Source organism: Bos indicus, chromosome 28, assembly GCF_029378745.1.
Source record: "Bos indicus isolate NIAB-ARS_2022 breed Sahiwal x Tharparkar chromosome 28, NIAB-ARS_B.indTharparkar_mat_pri_1.0, whole genome shotgun sequence".
NCBI classification, from domain to species: domain Eukaryota; kingdom Metazoa; phylum Chordata; class Mammalia; order Artiodactyla; family Bovidae; genus Bos; species Bos indicus.
Window position 1 is genome coordinate 25,012,685 of NC_091787.1, and position 13,877 is coordinate 25,026,561.

Sequence of the window (13,877 nt, forward strand, 5' to 3'; positions counted from 1 at the left end):
TGATTTTGACAAAAAAAGCACATAGATGATGTTATTGGATTTCTCTGTTCAAATTATGGATCTAGACTGTAATAGAGGGAGTATGATTGTCAGTTTTAAGTTAGCATGAAGAACCGTTGAGAAGAAATTGGGGCGAGGTGATATTTCAGCCCCATTTAGTCTTGGGCATTATGGTTCACCTCATTGTCAACTGCCCTTGCTTGGCAACTGCAGAAGATCACTTTTTGTTCACTTGTTCCTTAGTTCTAGCTATTGAAGAGCAGTTATTTTTACCAGCACTAAGCAGGACTGCTAGAGAGAATGCGGTTGGGTACTAGGGAGACCTGGCCCCTTAGAGAAGAAAAGGGCTACTGTAGATAAGCCTCAGAGAAGGAACTGGGGGAGGAAAGCACAGGGAAAGACTGTGCCTATAATCCAGGAAGACCTCCAGTGTTAGCAGTTCAGGTTCTTGTTTCGCACATGAAATAAAATCAAACTGATTTTAAGATCTCCATTAGAATTGTTAAAGTATGAGCTGCTCTTTTTTTATTCTTGTTGATTGAAAATCTACAAAAGATGGTAGTTGGAATATCTTACCAAGGTTTCAGTGCAAAAGCCATGAGTCTCCCAACAGTATGTAAGAAAAGAAATATAAAATGATTTCATGGGAGATGAGACAATAGCTTATATTAGAAGGATTTTGTGCTGCAGAGGTGTCAATATTGGAGCATAGTGAATAACTTGAGATTAATTTAGAAGACTCCTCCTAGTCAGTATTTGTATATCTAGTTTCTTGTGGGTGCAGAATTGCTTATGTTTAGAAATAGAAGTAGGATTTTGAAATTATTCATAGATTTACCTCTGAGGGCAAAAAATACATTTTTAAAAAGTACACCTGATGTAACGTTAATTTAAAATACTAGTTAAAATTTTTTTAAATTATTTATTTGTTTGGCTGCGCTGGGTCTTCATTGCTGTGTGGGCTTTTTTCTACTTGCGTGCACAGGCTTCCATTGAAGTGGCTGCTCCTGTTGTGGAGCAGGAACTTTGGGGCACAGGGGCTTCAGTACTTACAGCTCCCAGGCTCTGGAACACAAGGTCAGTAGCTGTGGCACATGGGCTTAGTTGCTCCATGGCATGTGGGATCCTCCCGGACTAGGGATTAAACCCATGTCTCCTGCATTGGCAGGAGGATTCTTTACCACTGAGCCCACCAGGGAAGCCCCTAAAATACTAACCTTCTTGAGCTGCTGTTCTAGGCTAGAAATGATGCATGTGAGTGTTCTTTTTTTTTTTTTTTTAATATAATTGATTTTAAAAAATCATTTATTTACAGTATTAGTTTCAGGTGTACAACATAATGATTCAATATTCTTATACTGAAGGGTATGGTTTCGAAGACAGTTCCTTTAAGGTTATTTTTTTAGATATTTATAAATGTCTATTGTTGAGTACTGAAAATGAGAAGTTATAGAGAGAGCTGTGTAAGATGGTTAGATTCAGGCTCAAGTTCTAACTGGCTATGTAACCTGAGTTAAGTAATTTCACTTCTCTGGGTCTCACCTTTTAGATTTATCTATGACCTAAATTTTCTCCGATTTTGTTTATTTATTTATTTGGCTGTGTTGAGTCTTAGTTGCTGTACGTGTGGTCTTTCTTCATTGACGCGTATGTGGCCTCTTTAGTGGTGGTGCGCAGGCTTAGTTCCCCCCTGGCATGTGGGAACCTGTGTCCCCTGCATTGCAAGGCAGATTCTTAACCACTGGACCACCATGAAAGTCCCTGACACTCTTTTCTAATCTCTGTAATCATGTGATTTTGGGGAGGTGGGGGAGAGGGGTTTAAATATTTATTATTTGGCTGCTCCGGGTCTTAGTTGCAGGGTACAGGATCTAGTTCCCAGACCAGAGATTGAATCCAGGCACCCGGCATTGAGAGCACAGAGTTTTATCCACTGGACTACAAGGGAAGTTCCAATTATGTGATTTTTTAAGAGTAAAGAGATAGAAGTATTTTGTAACATTTGAAAGAACCTAGTACACATGAGTTAATTACAAAATTAAATATCAACTCATGCAATGAGTTCCTTGTGATTAGGGTTAGGTGGGAATAAACAAATAGACTTAAGTAACAAAAATCAGTTCTGAATAAGTAGGACTACAACATCATGTTTCTTAGTTTCTGAATTTATCATTCAATAAGATCTAGTTGTATGCATTTTGCTCTGAATAATAAGAGAGTGGAAATGGCTCTCTTGACCTCCACTTTCTCTGCAAGTAATTTCTGATTATTTTCTCCATCAAAGCTCACTATCACCTAAGACTTGAGCTGAGATGGATAAATTGCTAAGTGTAGGATTTAGAACAGATGGTCACAACCAGTAGAGGCTACCAATGTATTCTGTATTCAAACAAGTACAGATTTTCATGGTGTAGTATCGGTTGGATATTTGGAGTTAATGTTAGCTATGATCACTTCCATTAACTCTAATTAGCTGGGATGAACTTTGGCTTTATTTATTAATTCATTTTACAGAACACTGCACACAGACCTTCGATGTTTGTTTTGCTTAGGTTATCAAGTGGAGTATTATGCAGTTTCATGAGTATCCCATGCAGTGAAAATGCCTGCCGATGGGGCTTTAAAAAAAAATGAACTTCTCACCAGTGTGGATATTTAGTAGACCTAACACCCTGATCCCGAATTTATTTTTATTTTTTTTATTTTATTGAGGCATACATTATGGGTCACACAGGTAATGAAATTATTTAAAATATATAATTATGGGAATTCTCTGGTAATACAGTGGATAGGACTCTGTGTTTTCACTGCCCAGGTTCAATCCCTGGTCAGGGAACTAAGATCCCATAAGCCATATGATGAGGGGAAAAAATATATATATATCTTAATATATAATGACCACTTTACTAAACAATGAGCAATCAACCTGAGAAAATGTTCACGCTTTTAAAAATTTTTATTCAGGTATTCAAGGGGAGAGACATAATCTTTAATTGAAATGGAAAACACTTTAAGAAATAAATGTAGGATTATCCTTGCATGTCTTGTTGATGGGAATGCTGCTGCTGCTGCTGCTAAGTCACTTCAGTCATGTCCGACTCTGTGCAATCCCATAGACAGCAACCCACCAGGCTCCCCCGTCCCTGGGATTCTCCAGGCAAGACTACTGGAGTGGGTTGCCATTTCCTTCTCCAATGCATGAAAGTGAAAAGTGAAAGTGAAGTCACTCAGTCGTGTCCAACTCTTAGTGACCCCATGGACTGCAGCCTACCAGGCTCCTCCGTCTGCCAGGCAAGAGTACTGGAGTGGGGTGTCATTGCCTTCTCTGTGATGGGAATGTAACATGGCAGAAAAAGAAAAAAGTGGCTTGGCTGCAGAAAATAGTTTGGTGTTTCCTCACCCAAAAATTAATCAAAATTTTCATAAGATCCATTATTTCTACTCCTAGGTATAAATTGAGAGCAGGGACTCAAACAGATACTTGCATACCCAGTGTTATTCACAACAGAACAAATATTGCTTGATACTACTTATATGAGGTACCTAGAGCAGGCAAATGTATAGAGACAAAGTAGAACAGAAAGTTAACAGAAGGTAGGGAGTAGGGAGTAACTTCGTGTATACACTTTGGGCTTGGGATGATGAAAAAGTTCTAGAAATGCAAAGTGGTGATACTTGCATAATATTATGAATATACTTAATGCTACTAAATTATACACTTTAAAATGGTAAAAATGTAACATTTTTTGTTTTCTATAATTTACCACACACACACAAGCCTCCAAAGAGAAAGAAACATAGGGCTAAAAGGTTTTGCACCCATTTTCAAATCCTGTTATATTTGGTCCTGTTTTTGACCCATTTCATGTTTGCTTCATTCCCCACAGAGAGCTTTTTAGTGTGGGCTCAGTGTGCTTGAAGTTGCCGTGGTGAACGTGGTTAGGTTACAATCCACTGGTTTTGCTTGCTTCTTACATTTGTTAAAATTTTTGAGGGTGGATGGGTGGGGGTGAGGTAGTTTAAAGCGGGAAAACAATGCATGTTGGATTTCCCATTCCAACTAGAAAAGCGTGCTTTTGTGGCAAACCGAAAGGCTAGGAATCAAGGGTGATGAAATACAGGCTTTCCGGCCCTCACTCTGTTCCTGATTTCTGGTTGTGGGAATCTGTTCTGAATCCAACTGCAAGTGGAAAACCCATCTTTGGCAGAGCAGCCAGAGAGGCCCTCCTGCCAATCCCCCAAATGTGCTGCTGAGACTTTGGCCCTGTGAGGATGGAGCTGAAGCTGTCTTCCCGAGATCTGTGCAGCTGTCAAGGTGGCTGTGATGGCACTGTGACTGGCCTCTGCACCGAATTTTGGCAGTGACCTTGAGACCTGCCAGCTCAAACAGCTGTCCTGGTTCTTTGTCTATTGCCATTATTACTTGTCCAAGGGGCTGAAGGGAGGGGCTAGACTCCTCTGGCTCTGTCCTTCCCAGAGTCTGGCAAGTTCCAACTGTGGTGCCTTGCTCTCCCAGTGCCTGCCACCCACTCGGCATGGGGGCGGGGGCGGGGGGTAGTCCAGGTGTGCTGAGTGTGGGTGGCTGCTAGTTCTACCTCTGGCTCAGCTCCCAGTCCCTGAGAACCAAGTGGCCGTGTCTGATCATCAGCCCGTGCACAGACAGGCTCCACGTGGGGACCTGCTTGGCAGCTTTGCGGAGAGATGCTCGGTGACAGTTGAAGATCTTGGAAGGTAGAGGAGCCAAAGGTGCTTCTTATGTCCCAGAAGTATGAGTCCACTTTCTGGAAGCGACAAATTTCTTGGGGGAAATGAAGGTCATCAGAAACATCCAGAGCAAGAAAGAGAAAGCTTTTTGAAATCGCCAGCCACTCAGAGTGGCAAGTGTATTCTGAAAACTCCTCCCCTTTCCCTTGTCCTCATCCTGTCCTTTTCCTTTTAAGCGAGTTTATTATTATTTTTTAATCTGCCTTTGTCATTGGACATTTATTGACAGAAATCAAATTGCTGTGTTTCTGGGCAAAGCGCCGGCTGCAGAGAGGTGTGGTTCCCGAGGAATGAGACACGCAGCCCAACAGCTGAGCCTACAGTGTCCTCACATAACCTCCCTGCCTTAAATATCGCCAATATTTAGCCTTGCCTTATAAAGTAAAAATGCACAATACCTTCCAGAGTTTCAGCAAGCCCAAATGCCCCCCTCAGCTCAGTTATATCTCCTGTATGTTGGAGGCAGGGCCATGCACCCCCACCACCCCAACCCCCCCGCGCAGACCTGCCCTCGGAGCCGCCAAGAGGTTACTAATCAGGGAGACTCCGCCATCGATCCGATGGTGGAGACCTGGGGATTTGTGTGCATTGTTTTTGCTGAAGCCTCCTGTGATTTCGGCGGGACCAGATCCTCTGCAGCGAACTCCATGTCGCAGCTTGTGGCTGCCTGTGTCCTGTGGTGAGAGCGGAGCCGCACAGGAGATCCTTTGTCTAGGAAGGCTAGGCAGAGAAGATCACTTTGGAGTTGCTAAGCTCTGCATTGCCATTGGCTGCACTCTTTGTGGGGCTGTTTTTGCAAAAGGCATGCCCAGCACGTCTACAGTGCTGGCAGGCCAGGGCTGCCTTTAAACACCATGATAATAATACCAAAAAGCAGTTTGCAGAACTGTTCCACTGTAGAGGCTTCCTCTGCAGAAGCAAGCAAGATGGCTACCTCGTGGGCTTCGCTGTGAAGAATGCAGAGGCTAATTAAGACAGACTTTAAGGGGAAAAAAGGGTATTTCCCTACTTCATCTTTATGCAAGGCTTTTTTTTCAGTGACTTTTAAAGTATACATTTTACATAAGCTCTTTAGGTTCTGCCTAGCAAACATGTTGATGATTTTAGATGGGATAAGTAGTTTTATAGAGAAATAGCCAAAAAAAATTTGGGGGGGGTGTGGGAGCTAATTTTTTTTTTCTCTTAAACGGAGGCTCATTTTGCAATTTGATTTTTTTTAGGTTGTAAAGGAAAACAAGAGGCCCCAGAGGGAAAAGAAGCCCAAAGTTTTAAAGGTAATCAGCTATTGATTAAATCATATTTAATTTTTTTCCATTTCATATAGTATTTTTCTGTCACTGAGGGGTAAATTTGGAGTACAGTGGATATGAGTTCTCCCAGATTTTCAGTAGATATATGAATTTTCACTCAACTAAAGTGTTTTATCTCTTTCTCTTTCTTTCTCTCTTTTTATATGCTACATAATGTGCATATTAGCATCCTTTATTTTCAACTCCACACAAGTCTGCAGAAGGAAAACTTTATATGCAAAGTGTTGTGAATAAAATTTGTGGCTTTTTTTGTAGCTCTCTTTGTAGCATCTGCATTTGTGGTGTTGCACCAGTGTGTAAACTTAAGCTCTTAAGGAGAAAGACACTATTTAAAGTTGACAGCTATGATCCATTGTAGTTTTAATAGTCCTTCCATTAGACACTATTTTAAAATGTGTGATTTTTCTAAAGGAAAAGATGCTTAGAGGTTTTATTTCAATTTAAAATGTGTAAGCCATTGAGATTTTACAGCCAAATTACAGTTGCTTAATCCCAAATTCTCATTATATCATCTTTAATTTTGGCATTCATGAAGCTGTAGGAATGAGTATGTTTCCTTTATTTTCTGTAATTTGCCTAATGAGTATTTAGTAGTTACCTAATTCAGTTATAAGCTAGCAGTCTGTGTTATGAGCTTTGTCTGGTATTTAGCAGGGTTAATTTAAAATCATATACACTACTAAAAGTTCAAGGCTAGCTTTAGTCTAGTAAATAGGTGCTTATGTGTTAAAGGTTTCAGGTAGTATGTTGTTATTCTGAATGTAAGTATCTTGAGCAGGCAACCTTTTTAATTCAAAAAGACATATTAAGCAATAAAATGACTGGTCTTTAAAAGTATATTGTGTATATATAATTAAAAATATCTTATCCTAATCTTAGTTTTTCTTTTGCAAATAAAGTGTTGGCACTCAAAGAGGAAGAACATGTTTGAACTATGGATGGGACACATTTTTTTTTCTCATCTGTTTCCTCAGTTGTATACCTTGAAAATGCTATTGACATGCAGAACCAGACCTTACATTGCTTTCTAATTTGTCTGACCACTTCAAGTTTCTGCTTCCTGTGTGTACACAGCATTGCCATGTACATTTTTCATCAACCAACAAGTATTTATTTAATATTTACCGCACAGTCAGTTGTGTGGTAGGCACTGTGAAATGAATGAAATTGCTTGGCACAAATTCTCACTGGGCTTAGACAAATAGAATACTGGTTATTTTCAAGGTAAATTAAACCCTTCTCTGTTTTTCTTCTGCATATTGATCCACCTGCCTCCTTTTAATTTTTTCTCCTCCCCAAATTATAGAAGAATATCATTACAATCCCTAAATGTATATCTTATTCTCTTTTCACGCTCGCTGTATTGGGTATATCCATTTCAGGTATTTTGTCTTAAAATCTTAAAGGGAGAAGTAGTTTGAGTCTTGCTGTTATAAATGGCTCTCAGATTTGTGTGTGTGTGGGTGGGTGGGGGTGAGGTGGGGAGGCAGGTGGGGGGGCAGGTTGAGGGTGGGTGGGAAGGGGGCATAGAAGAAAGGAAGGAAACCACATGGACAAACTAATATGGTCTAACCCTGGTAGCTAAGTCATTACCTCCCTTTGCTATGAGGTAGAATTGGGCCTTGGGAATACTCTTGAATTCTGTTTATTTGGTTAGTCTGTGGGTGTCCTGTTACCTGAAATAAATTCCAGAAGTAAATATACTGTGTATTGCTTTTTTGAATCGTGGCAATGAACTCTGACTTTTAAAAAGAAATAAGTGCCTGTGTGTGGCTGATATTCATGTGCCACAACAAGCAGAACCAAATTGTTGCTCACTTCCTCTGTAGTTATCAGTTGTTGTACAAGAGTAAGGAAATGCTCTAAAAAAAAAATTAATGATTTTCTGATGTTGACATTTTAAAATGTTTTCTTTAATTTTCTGTTGGGCATACCTTTTTGTTCTTCTCCAAAGAAAGCTTTGTTTCTCTGCACCACAGAAGAAATGCTAAGATACTTTCAGATTTCAGCTTGATATGTGTAAAATACAGTTGAGCAAGTGTAGAATTTTTTTTTTTTGTAATGGCAAGTTATTTAATGTCAGTAAGTGTGCCTCACCCTCCCATTCCTGTTTTGATTCGATAGCCTCTCCAAAGTGGACGTATCAGAGAAAACATGGGCACTTTTCCCCAGCAGAGTTCGAAAGCTGTTAAGGCCCTGGTCCGCTGGACTCAGAAATGATTGCAGGTGCAGTCTTTCCACAGCAGGCCTTGGGCTTCTCTGCTCAAGGGAAAAAGCCCGCCCATTCTACAGGGCTCCCGAGGTCTTCCGTTCTTCTGCAGCCTGGCGCTGGGAGCTGTGCCGCTAGAAACAGTGGTAGGCTCGGACACTGCAGAAGTAGCCCCCGTACACACTGAGGAGATTCATGGAGGTGAAGAAGGTCTTGCAGCCCATGTCAGGTAGTTGCTTGGCAGTTGGCATGTTGTTCCCTGGATGCTGCCGCTCCCTCCTGTCCAACTGAGGCCTCCAGCCTGCCTTGATCTCTTAGCGCAGCTGGAAGCAGCACCTGGAATGGACCAGTTCAAGCATAGATATAACCCTAAAGGAGATGTTAAGAAAACTAAATCTGCATTTCGGGAGGGAGGCTGGAGAAAAAGGAACACTTTCCATTTAGGACTTTATGGGTGAGGACTTAACATTACAGTCAGCTGCTACTCAGGGATCAGTGATGGGACTCTGCAGGTTACAGTTTTGCTTTTGGCCTTATGCCTGAGTGCTGCTCTTCTTCCTTGGACTCTGGCCTCTGAAGTCTTCAAATCTCTTCAGTCCTGGCTCTTGGTCAGGGTAGTTGCTACCTATAAGTATCCTGACTGATTTTCATCTTCATAATCTATCAGGAAGTAGCTGGATAAATGAACAGAGAAGGCAATGGCACCCCACTCCAGTACTCTTGCCTGGAAAATCCCATGGATGGAGGAGCCTGGTGGGCTGCAGTCCATGAGGTCGCTGAGAGTTGGACACGACTGAGTGACTTCACTTTCACTTTTCACTTTCATGCATTGGAGAAGGAAATGGCAACCCACTCCAGTATTCTTGCCTGGAGAATCCCAGGGATGGCGGAGCCTGTTGGGCTGCCATCTGTGGGGTCGCACAGAGTCGGACACGACTGAAGTGACTTAGCAGCAGCAGTAGCAGGATAAATGAAGAGTCTGACTAAGGAAACTGGGAAGCTTGTCTCATCCTATTGTGAACCTACTAACTAAATCCTGAATCCAGTTATGGGTTAAAATTGCCTGTTGAGTCTCACACCTCTCATCTTTAAACAATCTATTTGAATTGGTAATCTGTATTCATGCTGTTATAATTCAATATTTAGAATTATAAATTGTGATCTCACATTCCTGACTAAAGATAGCATTTTCCTCTAGCTGAAAGCACAGTTTCTTTTCAAAGTACTCTCATGGCCAGAATGGGTATCAAATGACTGGGGGATGAGGTTAGGGTGCTCAGCACAAACTCATTCCATACTGGTGTTAGAGGGCCACGTTACTGCCTTAACTCACTGGAGTTATTTTTATAGATGATAGCTTATTAGCTGTGCTTTAATTGTTCGCTTGATTCTTGAGAAAGGTAAGCGCATGAGATGATTCCAGGCCGTGTTTCATGAATGTGTACTTATGAGAGGCATGGTTTGGAACTTTTCTTGGCAGAAACCTGTATGTAAATAACCATTGCTTTATGTTTTAAGGTAGAAGGATATATACCCTTAGAAAAAGTCAATTCAAGGCAACATCACTTTGGTTAGGTTGTCAGTCATTGTGTCTGGAGAAAATCAGATTGCACAATTAGTTGGAAATATTGGGGAGAATTTAAGAAAGGGATTTTTTTAAAAAAGGGTGAGGGCAGGATTCGGAAAAATCTAGTGATGACAAAGCATCCTAGGGCTGAGGACAGCAGACATACTGCCCCTCCTAGGCCTGAAGGGATGGCACCCCACTCAGGTACTTTTGCCTAGAAAATCCCATGGACGGAGGAGCCCGGTAGGCTGCAGTCCATGGGGTCGCTAAGAGTCGGACACGACTGAGTGACTTCACTTTCACTTTTCACTTTCATGCATTGGAGAAGGAAATGGCAACCCACTCCAGTGTTCTTGCCTGGAGAATCCCAGGGACGGGAAGCCTGGTGGGCTGCCGTCTATGGGGTCGCACAGAGTCGGACACGACTAAAGTGACGCAGCAGCAGGCCTGAAGGGATAAGGGCTTGGGAGCAGAAAGTCAGGTAGAATAGCTGTTGCTAAATAGAACAGGACTGTTCTATTGAGTGGCCTATGGTAATGGGATCTTTCTTCAGCAAGAAAGTCATGGGGAGGTGGGTATGGAAATAAATACTCTGCCCTCCAGTTTTTTGCTGCTTTCATTGGTTTATCCCAACCAGAACCCAAAAGGAGCAAGGGAGCCTACTAATGAGATATATCTTGGTCAGCCTCCTGTGTCTTATAAGAGGATGTAGAAGATGGAGTGGGGACCTGAAAGGACAAATAAAATATATTCAGCATCACTAAATGACCACAGGGACAGTATGGTAGGGTCAAAACAGAACCATGATTATGTAAGAAAGTAACACTGACAGGGTTGGGTAAAGTTTATATAAGAACTGTATACTATTTTTGCAACTTATCTGAAAACCTAAAATCATGTCAGCATGAAAAGTGTGGGTATCCCTGAGAGTGAACTGCATTTATTCATTCTGTAATTTCTTGACTGGTAAGAAACATTTTCTAGCTATTTGGTTATAAAATATCATCACAGTATTATATTTTGAACAAATACAAAGAAATATCAGGGGACATTAAACCAGGAAATTGTCTACAAATGATTTAGAAAAGAAAAAAAAGAAAAGAAAACCAAGTGATCTTCCTGCTAGCTTCTGTGCTGGCAGCCCTGCTCTTCACTGCTTCCTTCCTTCCTTGATGATGCTGATAAAAAAAAGTGGTTGAGGGGGCAGGGAGGTATGGAATGAGGGGAAATAAGACACATCTCACTAAGAGAAGGACAAGATAATGGCATGTAGCTATACTGATTAGTCTTTTTGAAACATCTTTTAAAAGGAGAATCAAATCATAAATGAATCACCTTTCATATGTGATCTTGATTTACATGACAGTGATATTCAAAATATTTAGTACCATCATTGCCTGGCACACAGTTAATGCTCAATGAGTCTTCTTTCTTGAAAAACAGTATTATTAACTTTCAGTCGATACTTTTTTAGCCCATACTAAATGCTAGGCTACAATGGTGTATAAGTCCAAAGTGATCCCTGCCCTCAAAGAGATTGAGGGGGAAAAAAAAAAAAACAAATTAATAAATTACAAATTGTGGTATATACTTTGAGGGAAAAAAACAAACCAAAAAAATTTCCAAGATAGAGCAAAACACCCCCTAGGGAAATTTACTTGGTACCTTTGAAAACTACTTCCTTCATTTGTAAATTGTTACATATACTAGTGAGGGTTCAAAAGTACCAAATTAGATACAATTGAGTTACCTTGTTTATCTTAAAAACTCATTAAGTTACTAGAAATGAAAGATAACAAGGTTACTAAAGCTTTGTCTCTGCACACTTATCTACAACTTTGTTTCAGTTGGTTAAATCATTGGTAAAGTGATTTAAGTCTAGTTATAAAGTAACTTTCTATGACTTATAGCAGCAACACGCTGCAAATTTTAGTGACATCCTATAGTGATCTTGATGGTTATTGGGGGCATAGGGAGGCATATTGATAGTTTCTTTGTGTTTCGTTTTTGTTTTAAAAATTTTGGCCACACCACATGGCATGTGAAATCTTAGTTCTCTGACCAGGGAACTGAACCTTTACCCTGTGCAGCTGAAGCTCAGAATTCTAACTACTAGACCACTGGGAAGTCCTATGACTTACATAGTCCCAGGCAAGGAATCCCAGACATCTGAATATAACAGACCATCAGGAGGGAAAAATTCAGAGTGAGTGGTAAGAGTATCTGCAAAGGGATACCAGCTTTAAAAAAAAAACAACAAAAGAAAACCCCACAAACATATAATTTGGAAGAAGATAATCTTAGCATATAAGGTGATCATATAAAACTTAAGAATGTAGCTTTATGATTCAACAACACATGGTCCTTATTTTCCTCCTTATGTCATGTGCTGGCAAAAACTATCAAAGATGTGTGCTCATTCATCAATGTTTATTCACACGCTCAAAGGCACACATGGGGCTTCTGGTTTGCATATCCAGAAATTGTAACATAGCATTTTGCCCAGGGATGATGAGACTGATTTCAGGGCTGAGTTCTCACTAAGCCAACTCACACACAGTCAAGTCATTCATTTATCACTGGAACACGAACATTTCCAGTGATTCAAGACTCATGTCCATTTTGTAATTTCTAGGAATGATCCCAAACAGAATGAGAGTGAATAGAAGCCAAGTAGGGTAAATAGGCTTGAAGAAAATTTCATTCAGGCTACAAAAAAAGTCTGTTGAATTCTTCTGAGCTCAGAAAAGAACATATGCTTTGTGTCTTGAATCCTTATGCTCATCTGATAATGTGTTTGTGTTTTGATAGTGCTAGATTCGTACTGTTTTCAGATGTCTGCCTTCTTTACTGTATAGCTCTCCATGTATTGGCTAAAATATCATCTCAACAGATAGGGAAAAAGAGCCAAGATAGGAACTGTTAGTTAAATTTTTGTTAAAACCTTACTAGTGTCTGAAATTATCTTCAAGTTGTAGTTAATTTGATAATGGAATGCCTTTCAGTATTCAAAGTGTGTCATAAAAATATGTTTTTAAAGATGTGATGGCAAGATTTGCCCACTGTAGTTGGCTTATTCCAGAGAAAGAAGATTACAGTGTCATTCTTTAACCTGTTCTTGTGCTTCATAGTTTTAAATACTAACTTTTATTCCTTTTTGAACTAAAAACAGGACTTTCTGCACTTGAAAAAATTTAAGAGATGGTACAGTTTTATTATGTCTATAATTTAGTGATATATGAATTTGATTAAAGCATAGGTTCTTTTCATGGTTTTAGAGAACCAGATGTTAAATAATAAACTTAGTTTAGGAAGTTAGTTATGTTTAAATAACAAAACTATTTATTTTAAACATTATATTGTGTGTTGTTTAATTTTAAATTTAGTACACAAAAATACACATAGGATCATAAGATAGTTATACACATAAGCAAATTATTTAATGCATGTTACATTGCTTAGGATAGCTGGACACATAGAAATTTCTCAATCAGTGGTATTATTATTAAATCTAAAAATATAATTTATCCTACTAAAAATACTAAGTGAGCCTTTAGGAAAATGTGTATTTTTTTTTTTTACCAATGTATTCACTTTCTTTATATCCCCCAAAGCCTTTCCTTTCTTTTTAAAAATGTCATTTCTGCTTTTTGTAAATGAGAAGTATCAGAAAGAAGACTTTAAACCTTGAAAATATTAAATTTCTCTTTCCCCCTTTTTTTATATGTATATATTTTATAGAATCAATAATTCTATAATAAAGACTAGAATATCATCTGTATGAAATATAATCTCACAGTTGATAATTAGTTTCTATTATAGAATTCAGCTACACAATGGAGATAAACATAGAGAATAGACTTATAGACACGGTGTGGTGGGGAGGAGAAGGTGGGATGTATGGAGAGAGTGACATGGAAACATACATTATCATATGTAATATAGCCAATGGGAATTTGCCCTATGATTCAGGGACAGTTCTGTAACAACTTAGAGGGGTGGGATGGGGAGGGAGGTGGTGGGAGGC

At 39.7% G+C, this 13,877-nt stretch overlaps 1 protein-coding gene and 1 pseudogene across 4 annotated transcripts in view; one reads left to right on the forward strand and one right to left on the reverse strand.

Moving 5' to 3' along the window:
- Positions 1-13,877, forward strand: part of TET1 (tet methylcytosine dioxygenase 1) — a 136,807-nt gene that overhangs the window by 37,331 nt on the left and 85,599 nt on the right. For 2 of the 4 annotated variants that reach the window (XM_070781857.1, XM_070781858.1), the window contains exon 3: positions 5,985-6,038. In XM_070781857.1, coding sequence (XP_070637958.1) covers positions 5,985-6,038 — 54 coding nt within the window. Of the gene's footprint in view, positions 1-1,808; positions 5,444-5,677; positions 5,762-5,984; positions 6,039-13,877 lie in introns of those variants that run through there. The other 2 variants (XM_070781860.1, XM_070781859.1) reach the window with 2 other exon arrangements.
- Positions 8,361-8,534, reverse strand: LOC109553843 (cytochrome c oxidase assembly protein COX14-like; annotated as a pseudogene).